General features: G+C 46.1%; 1 protein-coding gene across 3 annotated transcripts in view; it reads left to right on the top strand.

The window, feature by feature from the left end:
- The window catches only part of LOC143975807 (receptor-type tyrosine-protein phosphatase kappa-like), a 228823-nt gene that overhangs the window by 150623 nt on the left and 65627 nt on the right, over positions 1 to 12573 (top strand). For all 3 annotated transcript variants that reach the window (XM_077478356.1, XM_077478354.1, XM_077478355.1), the window contains 5 exons: positions 4202 to 4322; positions 5917 to 5966; positions 8446 to 8582; positions 11320 to 11407; positions 12325 to 12395. In XM_077478356.1, the coding sequence (XP_077334482.1) occupies positions 4202 to 4322; positions 5917 to 5966; positions 8446 to 8582; positions 11320 to 11407; positions 12325 to 12395 (467 nt within the window). The remainder of the gene's footprint in view (positions 1 to 4201; positions 4323 to 5916; positions 5967 to 8445; positions 8583 to 11319; positions 11408 to 12324; positions 12396 to 12573) is intronic.

The following is a 12573-nucleotide window of genomic DNA, read 5'->3' as shown; positions in this document are numbered from 1 at the left end:
ATTATTCCAGAGACCTGTTCTGCCATCAGGTCCTGCAGAAAGACTATATTAAAGTAAGATTTCTCCTTTAACATAACATTATATGTATTTAATGTTTTCTAATGTATTATGTATTTCATCATTCCCTAATTACCATGATTGTAATATGCTGTGAATGTCCTCGTTATCTTCATGCATGCTGGAAGCTTTTAATTCTCCTTTTTTGTCCTTCATGCATATTTGCCTTCACTAACCTCCCCAGCTTGCTATCCTGGGCCCATATACACCTATAGCCTAGTCACTTAACAATGTATTTTGTCAGCTCCATTGTAGTGCTTTACCAACTGTGGAGGGGCAATCGATGGGAAACATGTCCACATCATCCCACCACCCAACTCGGGGTCATACTATTTCAACAATAAGGGGATTAATAGTATTGCATTGATGGTGGTGGTGTGGATGTGGGGAAGAATGGCCGGATGTCGGATGGTGGAGTCTTTGCCCAGACCGAGTTCTACCGACATCTCCAGAGTGGTGGCTTGGGATTGCCACCTGCGGAAGAGAACGTGGAAGGACTCCTATTTGTGTTTGTCGCAGATGAAGCACTTGGTCTGGGTGAACATCTGATGAGGCCATTCCCCACAGAGGACCCTCACCCCGGAGAAGAGGGTTTTTTATTACCGGCTGGCCAGAGCCAGAAGAGTGGTGGAAAATGCGTTTGGTAAAATGGCCAGCCGCTTCCGCATATTCATTACGGCAATAAAAATGGCGTAGTATAAACTGAATCACATAGATGCTAGCGTGCTGTATTCTCCATAATTTAAAGTGGTTGTAAACAACACACTTTGACCTACAGGTAAGCCTAGATTAAGGCTTACCTGTAGGTCCAAGAAATATCTCCTAAACCTATACGGTTTAGGAGATATTTGCCCGAAGACAGGCACCGCTGTCTACGGCGCATGCGCCGTAGACAGTGGCGTGCAGGCGCACTGAGCGCGGCATTTTCAACGACGGAGCTGCCGCACGTGTCGGCTCCCGTGCGCATGCGCGGGAGTGACGTCATCGCGGCTTCACCGAATGACAGCGGCGGAGCTGCGAGACCCCACCAAGAAGATGGATGCACCGGACTACAGGGGACAGCGGTGACTTCGCTGGCTCCTGTGTCAGGTAAGTGACACATAATGGACTACTATGCGATGCATAGTAGTCCATTATGCTTTGCCTTTGCAGGGAATGAAAGAGGAAGTAAACTCATCGGGGTTTACTTCCACTTTAAGGATAAATGCTCCAAAATATGTGGCCTCAGTTGGGCCTGAGGCCACAATTCAGGACATAACTACAATGATGGCCCTGGAAGCTGGGTGTTCTGGAGTACCCCCCCTAAAGCGCCCGTGATGTGCAGCAAAAGTATCTGGACTATTTTACAGGTAGGGGGGCCATTGCTATGCCAGCAAATGAAAAAAATTAAAAAAAAAATTTTGATCTGAAATCATCTTGAATTTGATTTACTGCTTGTGTTTCTTTTAGCTGTGTCCTCGGTTCTCCTAGTGCACTTGTAGTGCCAAGTAGATTTTGCTTTATTAAATAACCCAAATTGTCACCGTAAACAACAACTTAATACAAAAACTGGTGTTGAGCATTGAAAGAAGAAGCCACACATTGTTGAGTATAAAAACTTTTACTCCGTGCACATTCACATTGCGCGTTGTAAAACATTTTTTTCCTTCAAAAATATTTCTTTGTTTTATGAAGTTTGACATTTTTAGTTATAGATTTTGCTTTAACAGGCATGTTTCAAACCTTAACATACACAACTCTGGAACTTACAAAGTTCAACGTATAAACATTGAAGGCAATGTCAGACATTAGTCAAAACTGTGTTGATATTGCCTTCATCAGATGGGGTGATGTTACCCCTGTAAAGGCCATATTTTGAAGATGCACACAAATTGGGATTCAAAATAGGGATTTGTAAAAATATTCGCCAATGTAAAAATATTTGAATATATATGTATCTCTTATATATATATATATATCTGGTAAGACCGATTGAGATTGTGAGACAAATTTTCTTAATTAGTTCTGAGTCAGCTTAAAACAAAAATGTGTGTTTTATTGTACACACTAAAGTAGAAAATATTACTTACAAAAATAGTACAATGATAAAATTCTAGTATCGTTCTTTCGTTTCAAAGATATAAAAATACTTAACATCAAACAATGTTTTTTTTGGAATCTAAAATGGCCGAATAACCCTTTGTATGCGCTGGGATGTATGTTTCAAAGCTGAGTGTAGGAATCAAAGAGGAGGTCTTCTCATCAGCCTTTTGCTTATATCAAAAGCTTCTAAATTCGCGCCAAAAAAATAAACCCCTCCTTCACAAGGGTGTGGGCTAAAGAGTGGTTACTAGCATCTGGTATAACTTAAACATAGCTGGCCATTCTAATGACAAGAAGTGGAGGGGGGGGGAGAGAAAATCTAAACCATAAACAACATCTCAGTTACATAGGAATATATCCCTTAAAAGCATATATAAGATTTACAATATTCATCAAAATCCTGACAGGTTTTAAATGTTTACTTTTTCAATTTTAGTACGTCATAACATGGAGATTGATTGATTCAGAGTTTTTCTTTCACACAATATGGAGAATTCATATTCTAAATAAAGTATAATAAAGCCAATTAAAATTTAGATATTAAGAATATAACAGGATTTCCTTCCTGATCCCACGCCTAATGTCAACATGTGCTAGCTCCTATCCTGGGGGATCAAAGGACGTGTTTTGGGGGTGCAACCCCTTCCTCTCACCTACTAGGAAGAGGTTGCACCCACAAAACACATACATTGATATCCCATGATGGCAGATAGCACATGTGTGCATCTTCAAAATTTGGCTTTTAACCACTTGCTTACTGGGCACTTAAACCCCCCTCCTGCCCAGACCAATTTTCAGCTTTCAGCGCTGATGCACTTTGAATGACAATTGCGCGGTCATACAACACTGTACCCAAATGAAATTTTTATCATTTTTTCCCCACAAATAGAGCTTTCTTTTGGTGGTATTTAATTACAGCTGGGAGTTTTATTTTTTGCTAAACAAACAAAAAAATATGCAAAATAAAAAAAAATAAAAAATCATGTTTAATAGTTTGTTATAAAATTTTGCAAACAGGTAATTTTTCTCCTTCATAAAGTGCGCGGATGAGGCGCACTGATAGGCTGCACTGGTGGGCACTGATAGGCTGCATTGGTGGGCACTGATAGGCATAGTTAAGGCGGCACTAATAGGCACAGATAAGGTGACACCGATAGGCAGAGATAAGGCAGTACTGATGGGCACAGATAAGGCGGCACTGATGGGCACAGATAAGATGGCACGGATGGGTGGCATGGATGGGTGGCACGGATGAGTGGCACTAAGGGGCACTGATAGGTACCACTGATAGATGGGACTGATGGGCACTGATAGGTGGCACTGATAGGTGGCTCTGATAGGTGGCACTGCTGGGCACTGATGGGCACTGGTAGATGACACTGATGGGCACGGATATGTGGCACTGGGGTGCAGCACCGTTGTTGAGGCAGATTGTGGGTGGCACTGTGGGCACTGATGGGTGGCACTGTGGGCACTGATGTGTGGCACTGTGGGCACTGCTGGGTGGCACTATGGGCACTGCTGGGTGGCACTGTGGGCACTGCTGGGTGGCACTTACAGGGGGCACTAATTTATTCCTGAGGGGGGGCGCAGGTGGGCACTGGTAAGCTGCCGTGATCGGGACTGATGTCCCGATCACGGCCGCCGGTGATCGGCTCTTTTTTTTTCTCCTCGCGCTGACAGTATAATGTATAAAAAGTTTAGGAAATGTCTCCAAAAAATTAAAAAGTGGTGTCAAGTAGTTGTCAGATTCTCCCTAATACATCAATCATGTTCTTCAGTTTTTGTTCAACATCACGAATTGCACTCCTGTGACCCATAGGAGAAGCCCAGCCAAAGAAGCTTAGGCTGGACTTCTCCTTTTAACTCCTAGTAATCCAGCTCATTCGTGAAAATCGCTGACTTCCTGGGGTTCAGCTTTGCCACGTAAGCTTATATCTTCTGTTAGGTCCACTTTAAACAAATGTCCATCTGGAATATGCAGGGTTATAAGAATAATGAGATCATTCTTTGTTGGAGAAATGGGATGAGTGATCCAGTAATATTTCTCTCTTTGTGTTAGCGGTGACAGCTGCCGAGCCTGCGGACCGCACAGCTCAAATGATTGCCGGGTCGATATCGGCTGTGATTTTACTGCTCGTCCTTCTGATCTTAGTGGTCGTATGGAGGGTCCGGTCTTCAGGGTATGTCTCTTTCTGAGTTCTGGGAAATTCTATAGAGGTACAACAAGGGGTCAATCTCTAAATGTTTTCCCCAAGGTTTCCCCCGTTTTTCTAACTGGATTCAGTTGGATTCAATGTATGAATTGGATCAATGTATGAATCATTAGTGAATGTTGTGTGAATGATGGGCAACACCATTTAAAAATGGACCCATAAGTCTTTCCATATCCATTCCAAAGCTCCCATCTCATGTCCATGGTGCCTCCAGGAAACCTTGGTTGAGCATCCTTTGGGAAGTATTAATAATATTATTATTATTATTATTCAGGATTTATATAGCGCCTACAAGAGCTTTGCGATATAAAGGGAGACAATACAACAACAATACAATTCAATACAAAAAGGTTAGGAGGGCCCTGCTCCTGGGAGCTTACAATCTAATAGGAATGGGCTGGTGGAACTAAAGGAAAAAACTGCAAGAGAAAAAACTGATGGAAGAAATAAAAGATTTGGTTATCAGTGGCGGCCTGTCCATGTGGGCCGCCGCCCCCATAATCCATGCACCCGGCCCCTAATCTACAGGCAGGGCACTGGGCACATGGATTTTAATAGGGGTTTTTTAGGGTTTTTTTTTTTTTTTGAAGCACATGATTAGAGCTTGAGGCTCTTATTGGCTTAAAAAAGGGGCACTGCACCCTGAGCCCACCCTGTTGTGTGACAATAGCGAATTAATATTCATTACTATCTTCCTGATCCTGCTCCTGGTCAATCAGGGAGTGGGTCCTGAGAACCAATTGGCCGGGGCTTGTGCCGGGGCTTGTGGCGTTAGTTTGCCACCCCCCCTCGCAAAATATTTAGAACCAGCCGCCACTGGTTGGTTATTAGCTGAAGGCAGGACAGGCTTCCCTGAAGAGATGCGTTTTCAGCAACCCCCTAACAGTGGACAGAGTAGGAGATAGCCAGACAGATTGGGGTGTTGAGTTCCAGAGGATGGGAGAGGCTCTGGAGAAGTCCCGGAGATGAGCATAGGAGGAGGAGGAGGTCTTAGGAGGAGCAGAGAAGACAGTTTGGGTGATATTTGGAGATACGATTGGTGATGTAGCTTGGGACAGAGTTGTGAATGGCTTTGTATGTTATTGTTAATGTTTTGAATTGTATTCGTTGGGCAATGGGAAGCCAATGGGGGGTTTGGCGGAGAGGGGTGGCAGACACTTAACGGTTGGTAAAGTAGATGAGTCTGGCAGCGGCATTCATGATAGACAGAAGAGGGGAGAGCTTTGCGGAGGGTTAGACCTATGAGAAGGGAGTTACAATAGTCAAAGCGAGAGATAACAAGGGAGTGAATGAGGAGCTTGGTGGTTTCAACGGGTTAAGAAACATGACTGGACAGTCTTGGTGTTATTCCCAATCACATAAGCTGGTGCCAGGAACTGCCATGCCATGGTTCCCTCCTTTTCTGGATAGGGTTCAGCTACATGCTCAAGGCTTATTATGTGCGGTTTGTTCCCTATTTCACCTGAGGTGAATGCTACCATGCTTTCATATACAAACACCCTCTCAAAGCTTTCTTTGAATCTAAAGCAATTAACCATAATTCTCCTTTTTTCTATTTCAGCAAAGGGATGAGGTCATCTAATATCCAATTAAAGGTTCAGCCTGGGCCAGGTAGGTTGGAAATATCGGGGGGAGAGGATATTTAAAGGTCCAACTAATCTGCCTTTCCCCATCAGTCAGATTGAGGAGCTCTTTGGTTCCACCCACGTGTATGGGATAGAATATCTGTTTCTTCCTGCCCTGGGGACACCCTCAGGCTCTCACGTCTTGCCTGGCGTCAGGAAATAGTGGTGGTAGATCTTCTCAATCAGGATACAGGAAGCAATATATATTCCTCTACATATTTTTGGTAATAAAAATTGCAATAAGTGTATATTGATTGGTTTGCGCAAAAGTTTTAGCGTCTACAAACTATGGGAAAGATTTATGGCATTTTTATTATTATTATTTTTTTTACCAGTAACGGCGGTGATCTGCAATTTTTATTGGGACTGAGACATTGTGGTGGACAGATCGGACACTTTTGACACATTTTTGGGACCATTGACATTTATACAGCAATCAGTGCTAACAAAATGCACTGATTACTGTGTAAATGTCACTGGCAGGGAAGGGGTTAGCATTAGGGGGCGATCAAGGAGTTAACTGTGTTCCCTAGTGTGTGTTCTAACTGTAGGGGGGAGGAACTGACTAGAGGAGAAGACAGATCGCTGTTCCTAGCTAGTAGGAACACACGATCTGTCTCTCCTCACAGAACAGGGATTAGTGTGTTTACACACACACACACGTCCCTGTTCTGGTTCTTGTGCCCACGACCGGCCGCCACGTGCATCGGTTCCTCTACAAGTGCAGCGTGCACATGCCTGCTATCCCTGCTTAAAGGGCCAAGGTACACCTACGACAGCTCGCGGGAACATGCTGACCTGCTGCAGTATAATGACGGCGGCTGGTCGGCAAGCGGTTAACAAACTGAGCAAAAACAAAAGAACATTTAATGAAAAGAGAAATCCAAATCAAATCAATACAGTATATGGTGTGACCATCCTTTGCCTTCAAACCAACATCCATTCTTCTAGGTAGATTTGCACACTTGTTTTGAAGGAACTTGGCAAGTAGGTTGTTCCAAACATCTTGGAGAACTAAGCACAGATCGTCTGTGGATGTCGGCTGCCTCAAATCCTTCTGTCTCGTCATGAAATCCCAGACAGACTCCATGATGTTGAGATCAGGGCTCTGTGGGGGACAAATCATCACTTCCAGGACTGCTTGTCCTTCTTTACACTGAAGATATCTCTTAATGACGTTAGCTGTATCTTTCGGGTGGTTGTCCTGCTGCAGCATACATTTGGGACAATCACACACCTCCCTAATGGTATGGCACAGTGATTCTCAACTAGGGTTCCTCCAGAGTTTACCAGGGGTTCCTTCAGCATTGGGTAATTTCTGCCTCTCAGATAAGTTCCTACTGAAACCATTGATCTTTTTAGCTACCTGTAAGGGGGTAATTCTTCCCAATGGCCACAAGTGTAAGCACCATTCTTCCCACTGGCCATCACACTAATGTATCATGAGTTGTAGATTGCTAATTTTTAGCAGGGGTTTCCCCGAGACCGGAGAACTATTTCAAGGGTTCCTCTGTGTTGAAAAGGTTGAGAAAGGCTGGTATGGCATGAGGGATTAGTATCTGCCTGTATTTTTCATCATTGAGGACACCAATGATCCTGACCAAATCTCCAGCTCCATTTGCAGAAACGCAGCCACAAACTTGCAAGGAACCTCCACCATGCTTCACAGTTGGCTGCAGACACTCATTATTGTACCGCTCTCCAACCCTCCCACCTACAAACAGTCAAATATTTCACATTTTGACTCATCAGTTTATCAGCATTGAGAGCACCATTGATCAGGCAATGTTGAGGACTGTAGACACAGTGGTCATCCAAGGAAAATGAATGCAGCAGATGAGACACATCATGCTTACCTCCTTTCCACATGGGAATATACCCAGCAGTGCTATCAGTACAGAACTGGGGGAAACCAGTGCGACTCAGGTACACCTATCAACTGTCCAGAGAAGTCTGGCCAGAAGTGGTCTTCATGGAAGAATTGTAACCAAAAAGCCATACCCCCGACATGGAAACAAGGCTAAGCGACTCAACTATGCATGAAAACATAGGAACCGGGGTGCAGAAAAATGGCAACAGGAGCTCTGGACTGATGAGTCAAAATGTGAAATATTTGGTTATAGCGGGAGGCAGTTTGTTGGCGAAGGGCTGGTACCTACCTGCCGAGTTCCTTCAAAAACTGTGTGCAGGTCTACCTTGAAGAAGGCAAAGGGGGGGGGGGGGTCACACCAAATATTGATTTGGATTTCTCTTCTGTTCATTTACTTTCCATTTTGTTAATTGATAAAAAAAATAAACAATTAAAACATATATTTTTGAAAGCATTCTTACTTTACAGCATTTCTTCACACCTGCCTAAAACTTTTGCATAGTGCAATACGTAGACTGGAATTCTAATTCTATAGCATTTTATCAATCCTGTCATTTGTTTCTTAGAAGTAAAAAGTGATGATTTACTTCTCCAGGTAAGAAGAAAGATATCCCTGTGGATAAATTTCTGGATGTTGTAAAGAGGTTCCGGATGATGGAGATAGTGGACACCAATGATAATGAGGAGGAGGATTGCGCCATTTTATCTGTGGGGCGTTACCAGGAGTACCAGGTAGGAGGTGGCCAGCATGCACAGCTTGATGGTCTCATGCAAATTTGTAAATTGTTTGTGGTCAGAAGACACTTTGGGCACAGTGACGTAAGCTGAGAGAAATAACTTGTGGTTGCTTCCATCAGAGGTGCTCTATATGGCACACAAGGTTGCCAAGTATATCATTACACTTTACTTTCTGGGACACATCAGCTCATCTGCAGACACTCTTGTATCAGTTTTATTGTATCTTTCCCCTATGTTGAAGTAAGCAGATATGTTTTGTGTAATATAGGTGATGTCATGGACAGGGATCCATATGCCCAGGAAGAGGGACAACCCAAGAGCTATAGGAGCATACCTAGGGTTGTATGGAGACACAAGTGTCTCCTGGTGAAACAGAATGCTCAGGGTGCTCTAGAGTCAAAGGTGTGCAGGCTGTTATAGGAGGCACAGGGTGCTCTGGAATTACTGGGTGACATACTATACCCTGGAATCACATCGGTCATGGGGTGAAAGAGAATGATCAAGAGTCAAGGATATTATGGAGGCGACAAAGGGGTCACAGAGTCACTGGAGGCACAGGTGCACTGATGTTGCTGGAATCACCGGTGACACAGGAGCACTGGGGTTGCTGGAATCACTGGAGCCACAGGAGCACTGGGGTTGCTGGAATCACTGGAGGTACAGGAGCACTGGGGGTGTTGTAGTCACTGGAGGCACAGGAGCACTGGGGTTGCTGGAATCACTGGAGGTACAGGAGCACTGGGGTTGTAGTCATTGGAGGCACAGGAGCACTGGGGTTGCTGGAATTCCTGGAGGCACAGGAGAACTGAGGCTGCTAGAGACCTACAGGTCACAGGAGTGCTCAGAAGTCACAGAGTCACTGGAGGCACAGGGGTACAGGGGTTACTGAAAGCAAAGGAGCTCAGGGGTCACTCACTGGAGACACAGGAGCACAGGGGTCACTGGAGGCACAGGAGCTCTGGGAACACTGGAGACACAGGAGCCCCGGGTGTCACTGGAGGCACAGGAGCTCAGTAGTCACTGGAGAACCAGGAACACAAGGGTCACTGGAGGCACAGGAGCTCAGTAGTCACTGGAGAACCAGGAACACAAGGGTCACTGGAGGCACAGGAGCTCAGGGGTGACTGGAGACATGGGAGCCCAGAAGTCACTAGAGGCACAGGAGCACATGGGTTACTGGAGATGCAGGAGATCAGAGGTCACTGGAGGCACAGGGGTCACTGGAGACACAGGAACACAGGGGTCACTGGAGGCATAGGAGCTCAGGGGTCACTGGAGACATGGGAGCCCAGAGGTCAATGGAGGCACAGGAGCACAGGGGTCACTGGAGACACAGGAGCTCAGGGGTCACTGGAGGTATAGGAGCTCAGGGGTCACTGGAGACATGGGAGCCCAGAGGTCAATGGAGGCACAGGAGCACAGGGGTCACTGGAGACACAGGAGCTCAGGGGTCACTAGAGACAGAGGAGCTCAGAGGTCACTGGAGGTACAGGAGCACAGGGGTCACTGGAGGACATAGGGGCTCAGGGATTACCACTGGCACAGGAGCTCAGGGGTCACTGGAGACACAGGAACACAGGGGTCACTGGAGGCATAGGAGCTCAGGGGTCACTGGAGTAACAGGAGCTTAGAGGTCACTGGTGGCACAGGAGCACAGGGGGTCACTTGAGGCACAGGAGCTCTGGGGTCACTGGTGGCACAGGAGCTCAGGGTTCACTGGGGACACAGGAGCTCAGGGGTCGCTGGAGGCAGAGGAATGTAGGGGTCACTGGAGGTAGAGGAGCTCAAAGGTCACTGGAGGACATAGGAGCTCAGGGGTCACTGTTGGCACAGGTGCCCAGGGGTCTCTGGAGGCACAGAAGCACAGGGTTCACTGGAAGCACAGGAGCACTGGGGTTGTAGTCATTGGAGGCACAGGAGCACTGGGGTTGCTGGAATTCCTGGAGGCACAGGAGAACTGAGGCTGCTAGAGACCCACAGGTCACAGGAGTGCTCAGAAGTCACATAGTCACTGGAGGCACAGGGGTACAGGGGTCACTCACTGGAGACACAGGAGCACAGGGGTCACTGGAGGCACAGGAGCTCTGGGATCACTGGAGACACAGGAGCCCCGGGTGTCACTGGAGGCACAGGAGCACTGGGGTTGCTGGAATTCCTGGAGGCACAGGAGAACTGAGGCTGCTAGAGACCCACAGGTCACAGGAGTGCTCAGAAGTCACAGTCACTGGAGGCACAGGGGTACAGGGGTTACTGGAAGCAAAGGAGCTCAGGGGTCACTCACTGGAGACACAGGAGCACAGGGGTCACTGGAGACACAGGAGCACCGGGTGTCACTGGAGGCACATGAGCTGAGTAGTCACTGGAGAACCAGGAACACAAGGGTCACTGGAGGCACAGGAGCTCAGGGGTGACTGGAGACATGGGAGCCCAGAGGTCACTAGAGGCACAGGAGCACAGGGGTCACTGGAGATGCAGGAGATCAGAGGTCACTGGAGGCACAGGAACACAGGGGTCACTGGAGGCTTAGGGTTCACTGGAGGCACAAGCGCAGGGGTCACTAGAGCAGGGGACTTGACTTAGGCATAATGATGCACTGCTTAATTCCAAGCCAAGCTGCACTTTGTCATCTGCCTGGCTTTGAACTAATTGTTACCCAACTGTACATTGTGTCACACAGATGAAAGTCATAAGACCTGTGTCAATGGGCTTTCATTTTTATATCTCTATATAGGAACTTCCAGGTGGGTTGATGTACCTCTGCAGTGTCGGCATGTCCCCTGTAAACCAAGATAAGAATCGCTACAAGAAGGTTTTACCATGTAAGTACCAACACAAATAATAATGTCTTACACTGATATAACTCTCAATGCTAATAAACAAAAATTCCTTGTGCTGGTTGTTTTATCTGCTAACAAAGGGGGGAATCTACCCTGCATCACTTATACAAATGTAAACCACTAACAGTACCCAATGTGTAAGGATGCCCACAATAATGGGTAATGTAAATGCCCTTGTATAGGCTTTGCAAGGCGCCACCAATGTCCAGACATCAGAGGTGCCTGCAAAGGGTGGATCTTTTTTGAAATGGTCCCCAGTCCATCCTGCCAACGCATGTTCTTACTTCTTGATGGACAACATGTGCAAACGTTAGGCCGCGTACACACGGGCGGACTGTCTGTCCAACTTAGTCCGCTGAAACGTGTTTCAGCGGACAGTCCGCTCGTGTGTGGGCTTCAGCGGACTTTTTCAGCGGACAGTCTGGCGGACTAAGTCTTTCGGAATTTCCGTAATATTGTCCGTCCAACTTTGGTTTCAGCGGACAGTCCGCTCGTGAGTAGGCAAGTTGGACGGACTAAGTATGGCGCATGCTCAGAAAGGATTTACACGGCGGAAGGTTGCATTGCAGTGTATTGGACGTCGTATTTCTAGTCCCGTCGTACGTGCTGTACACGTCATCACGCAAGCTTTCAGCGGACTGTCTGTTCATCGTGTGTGGTCAAGTCCGTTCATTCAAAAGTAGGACGGACTGTCTGTCGGATTGTCTGACGGACTTAGTTGGCCAGACAGTCCGCCCGTGTGTACGCGGCTTTACATGTTATGTTCCGGTTGGGTTTTACCTCTTTTTATTCAAAATGAAAAAAAATAAATAACATGGATTTCTGGAGTTGGGCTTTTACTATCTACATACATTCATGCACATGCACAGAGTTAACCTGATTCTCTTTTGGTTCTTTAGATGATGATTCTCGGGTGGTGCTGAGGTCCAGTCACTCCAGATCCGATTATATAAATGCCTCCTACGTTGATGTAAGTAGTAAGCTTTGACTTTTGGTTTTATACACTTTCATGTTTAATTAGCAAGTAATAGTAGTAGTAGTAGTAGTAGTAGTAGTAGTAGTAGTAGTAGTAGTAGTAGTAGTAGTAGTTCTAATAGGTGTCAGGAGCACGGTATGGGAATATGTAGTTAGAACAATTTTGCACTTCC

The sequence above is a fragment of the Lithobates pipiens genome, unplaced genomic scaffold (genome assembly GCF_037356315.1).
Source record: "Lithobates pipiens isolate NorthernLeopardFrog02 unplaced genomic scaffold, aLitPip1_a1.2 Scaffold_13, whole genome shotgun sequence".
Classification (NCBI taxonomy): domain Eukaryota; kingdom Metazoa; phylum Chordata; class Amphibia; order Anura; family Ranidae; genus Lithobates; species Lithobates pipiens.
The sequence above is the reverse complement of the archived record's forward strand: the minus strand, read 5'-3'. Positions and strand labels throughout refer to the sequence as shown.